We start from the raw sequence: 3,527 nt of genomic DNA, 5'->3' as shown, positions 1-3,527 counted from the left end.
TACATCACAAAAACAATCAGAACACAAAAGACACAAACACATAAATAATTGTGAATAAAACCCCAAAAATCACAAACCAATCACAAAAAATCCACAATCACCAACAGTGAAAAGACAAAAAGAATAAAAAGACATCAATCGGAAATAATCTGGCTTGTGCCATGTATGACCTTCCAACAGTCTACCAAACCATAGCACAAATGAACATCATAGGCATTTAGTGGGAGTTAATAGTAACTTTAAAACCAGTGCAAGGGAGACAGTAGGCTCAAGAGAACATCACCTGCAATTGCTTGAAGATGGCAGCATACGAGCTAATTGATGGACGTCAAGGAGTTGTGAGTTAGAATTGGAATTCAAGTTCCTAACATAAAACCTAAGAAGCTCCTGTAAGCTCCAGATCTGTCATCCTGCAAAAACAAGTGAATTATTTTGTTGAAATTCATTTGATCAACGATCCAATACCCATTGACTGTATAAATGCATACATACTCGGGTAAGAGAAAGGTGACTCTTATTAACATCCTTCTGAGGATGGCTGCAAAATATAATGGCACATTAAAGAACAGTTCAGCATCTTGCTTCACTATAAATGAATGATTGATGTCTTTCAAATTAAAAAAACCTTAAGGAAGAAAAAAGTTAGTGAAATGATAAGTACGAGAAATCAATAAAACCCCAAAAATCACGTACCAATCACAAAAAATCCACAATCACTAACAATCAAAAGACAAAAAGAATCAAAAGACATCAATCGGACAAAATTAACCCAAAAAGAAATACATCAAGCATAACAACCAAAAAGAAAAAGTCATACCTTGTGTGTCAACTGCCAAATTTATGTTACCTTGTTTGAGTCATTCACATTCAGCAAAGCATGTGAGTGAATGTTGATGTCGTGAACAGACACGATCAATCTTGTCTTGGTCCTTTGGTAGGAGCACCTCTCTACACGAACTAAGATATTGATCAAAACATATGTCATGATTCAAAAATTAAGCAATTCAACCACATGAAGACGTACTGAAGTTGCAACTATGTTCCCTTACCATGATGGAATTACACAATCACCATAAGTATTGGATTTTCCAACCTTTGAGCTGGTTTTGGATGATATGGTTGCTAAAATCAATCTACTCGATTCGATAAAATTCAGATTTGGAAGAGCTGGTTTTCTGCAAGCCAACAAGCAGCTATGAAATTCAGATTTGGAAGATCAAAAAACTTTTAATAGAATTACCTTGAAAACCTTATATTGTTACAGTTGTTCGACATTAATAGTTAAAGAAGAACCTTGTACATTTTCCAAAACTTGTGTCACCTACAAGAGGAGCAACTTAGATACAATTATTATCCCTGAGGAAGTCAAGAGATCTCTAACAAAGCGTTAGAATTTTGCGGCTTACATGACATTTCACGTCCACAAACCCTGAATATTTTACTAAAGCATGGTTCAACAACTTTACGAACATCTGGCTGATTAACCCAAGGGAAAAGTTAACCATACAATATCATGAGAAATACTGAAGTAGACACGCATGCAAACCAGTGAAAACTCTACAGGACAAATTTAACTTTGCTGGAGAAAATACCCTCATAGCAGATGCACAGGGTTTTAGCAGATGTATAGCATCAGGAAAATCGGACCGTCGAGCAAGTTGTCTTGACAACAAGTCAAAAAGATCTTTTGCGTCCTTATGCGCCAAACTTGGTGTCCTTGAGAGCAGCACTTACACAAACGACCTATAGGGAAGAAAAAGCAACAAGGTCAACAATACATGAAACAAGGATGTAAGGAAAAAGAATTTGTGAAGCGAACTACTGTTGACCGTTTCGTCAAGATGGGCAGCAGCAAGCCCATGAAACTATAAAATTACGTTAACCACAATGCTCCTGCTTCAAACACTGCTACCAACATCGAAATACATAGCTCCATTAAACTACGTGTCAATAATAGCAAGGGGATGAAATACCATTAAGACACTCAAAAGAATCAAACACCAAGAAAACTAAGTGAATATTAGAACTTTAATTGGCCCAAATAAACCAAATAATATCAAGAATCACAACCAAATAGAAAAGTCCAAGAAACAGATTCAAATATCAAGCCAGTTGCACGGCAAACCCTCAATCACAAAACTAAGCTAAAATTCCGTTAGAACATCAAAATAATCAAACATCGAGAAAACTAAACAAACATTTATAACATCAATAGACCAAATTAACCCAAAATAAAAAATCAATAATCACACCACAAAGGAAACTGATTCAAATATCATATCACTTGCACCACAAACCCACAATCACAAAACTAATTACAAGACAAAATTAAAATAAAATTCCAAGAAACTAAAAATTCAAGAATCATAATCCACAAGAAACAATCAAGAATCACAAAAGGCATCCCACAATCACAAACTAATTAGGAACAAAAGATCGAATCCAACAAACAAGAACAAACAAATAGGTCATCAAATTGCACCAAAACCAACACAACACACAGTCACAAAAATAATCAAAACACAAAAAGCACAAACAACATAAAAAATGTGAATCAAAACCCACAAATCACACAACAATCACAAAAAACTCACAATCACGAACAATCATAAGAAAAAAAGATCATAAGACATTAGTCACACAATTCAAGTAACTAAACAAGCCCACAACCAAGAACAATCAAACAATCAGTATACAAACTGTCACATAAAATAAAAATCCCCCGAAATCACACAACACTCACAAAAAAACCCAGAATAATAGTCAATCAAAAGACAAACCACAATCACAGGTCAAATTACACTACAAACAGCACAAATACAATGAGAACACAAACACCACAATCACATAAACAACCAGAATAAAATCCCACAAATCGCACAACAATCAATCAAAAAAAAAACCCACAATCACATAATTAATTACTGAAATTCCATTAGAACATCAAAGATTCAAACACCCAGAAAACTAACCAAATATCGGAACATCAATCACACCAAATTAATACAAACAGTCACATAAACAATAAAAATCCAAAAACCACACAACACTCACAAAAAAACCCACAATCATAGTCAATCAGAAGACAAACCACAATCACAAGTCAAATTACACTACAAAGAGCACAAATACAACGAAAACACAAAATGAATTACACAAACAAAGCAAACAACGCAACCCTACATCACAAAAACAACGAGAACACAAAAAACACAAACGCGTAAATAATTCTGAATAAAACCCCAAAAATCACAAACCAATCACAAAAATCCCACAATCACTAACAGTGAAAAGACAGAAAGAATCAAAAGACATCAATTGCACAAAATTAACCCAAAAAGAAATACATCAAGCATCACAACCAAAAAGAAAAAGTCATACCTTGTATGTCAACTGCCAAATTTATGTTACCTTGCTTGAGTCATTCACATTCAGCAAAGCTTTTGACTGAATGTTGATGTCGTGAACACACACGATCAATCTTGTCTTGGTCCTTTGGTAGGAGCACCCCTCTACAGGAACAAGAT

General features: G+C 34.6%; 1 protein-coding gene across 15 annotated transcripts in view; it reads right to left on the bottom strand.

Moving 5' to 3' along the window:
• Nucleotides 1-284: 284 nt before the first annotated feature.
• Nucleotides 285-3,527, bottom strand: part of LOC105179067 — a 24,077-nt gene continuing 20,834 nt past the window's right edge. For 4 of the 15 annotated variants that reach the window (XR_002286250.1, XR_002286248.1, XR_002286255.1 and 1 more), the window contains 5 exons: nucleotides 1,407-1,476; nucleotides 1,241-1,321; nucleotides 1,050-1,175; nucleotides 493-957; nucleotides 285-410 (listed from right to left, as the gene is read on the bottom strand). Coding sequence is in view for 1 of the 15 variants with exons in the window: in XM_020691220.1 (XP_020546879.1) it covers nucleotides 858-957; nucleotides 1,050-1,175; nucleotides 1,294-1,321; nucleotides 1,407-1,476 (324 nt within the window). In the remaining 14 variants the exon portion in view is untranslated. Of the gene's footprint in view, nucleotides 411-492; nucleotides 958-1,049; nucleotides 1,176-1,240; nucleotides 1,322-1,406; nucleotides 1,477-1,592; nucleotides 2,706-3,381; nucleotides 3,513-3,527 lie in introns of those variants that run through there. The other 11 variants (XR_002286259.1, XR_002286252.1, XR_002286251.1 and 8 more) reach the window with 11 other exon arrangements.

Source organism: Sesamum indicum, unplaced genomic scaffold, assembly GCF_000512975.1.
Source record: "Sesamum indicum cultivar Zhongzhi No. 13 unplaced genomic scaffold, S_indicum_v1.0 scaffold00120, whole genome shotgun sequence".
NCBI lineage: Eukaryota > Viridiplantae > Streptophyta > Magnoliopsida > Lamiales > Pedaliaceae > Sesamum > Sesamum indicum.
The sequence above is the reverse complement of the archived record's forward strand: the minus strand, read 5'-3'. Positions and strand labels throughout refer to the sequence as shown.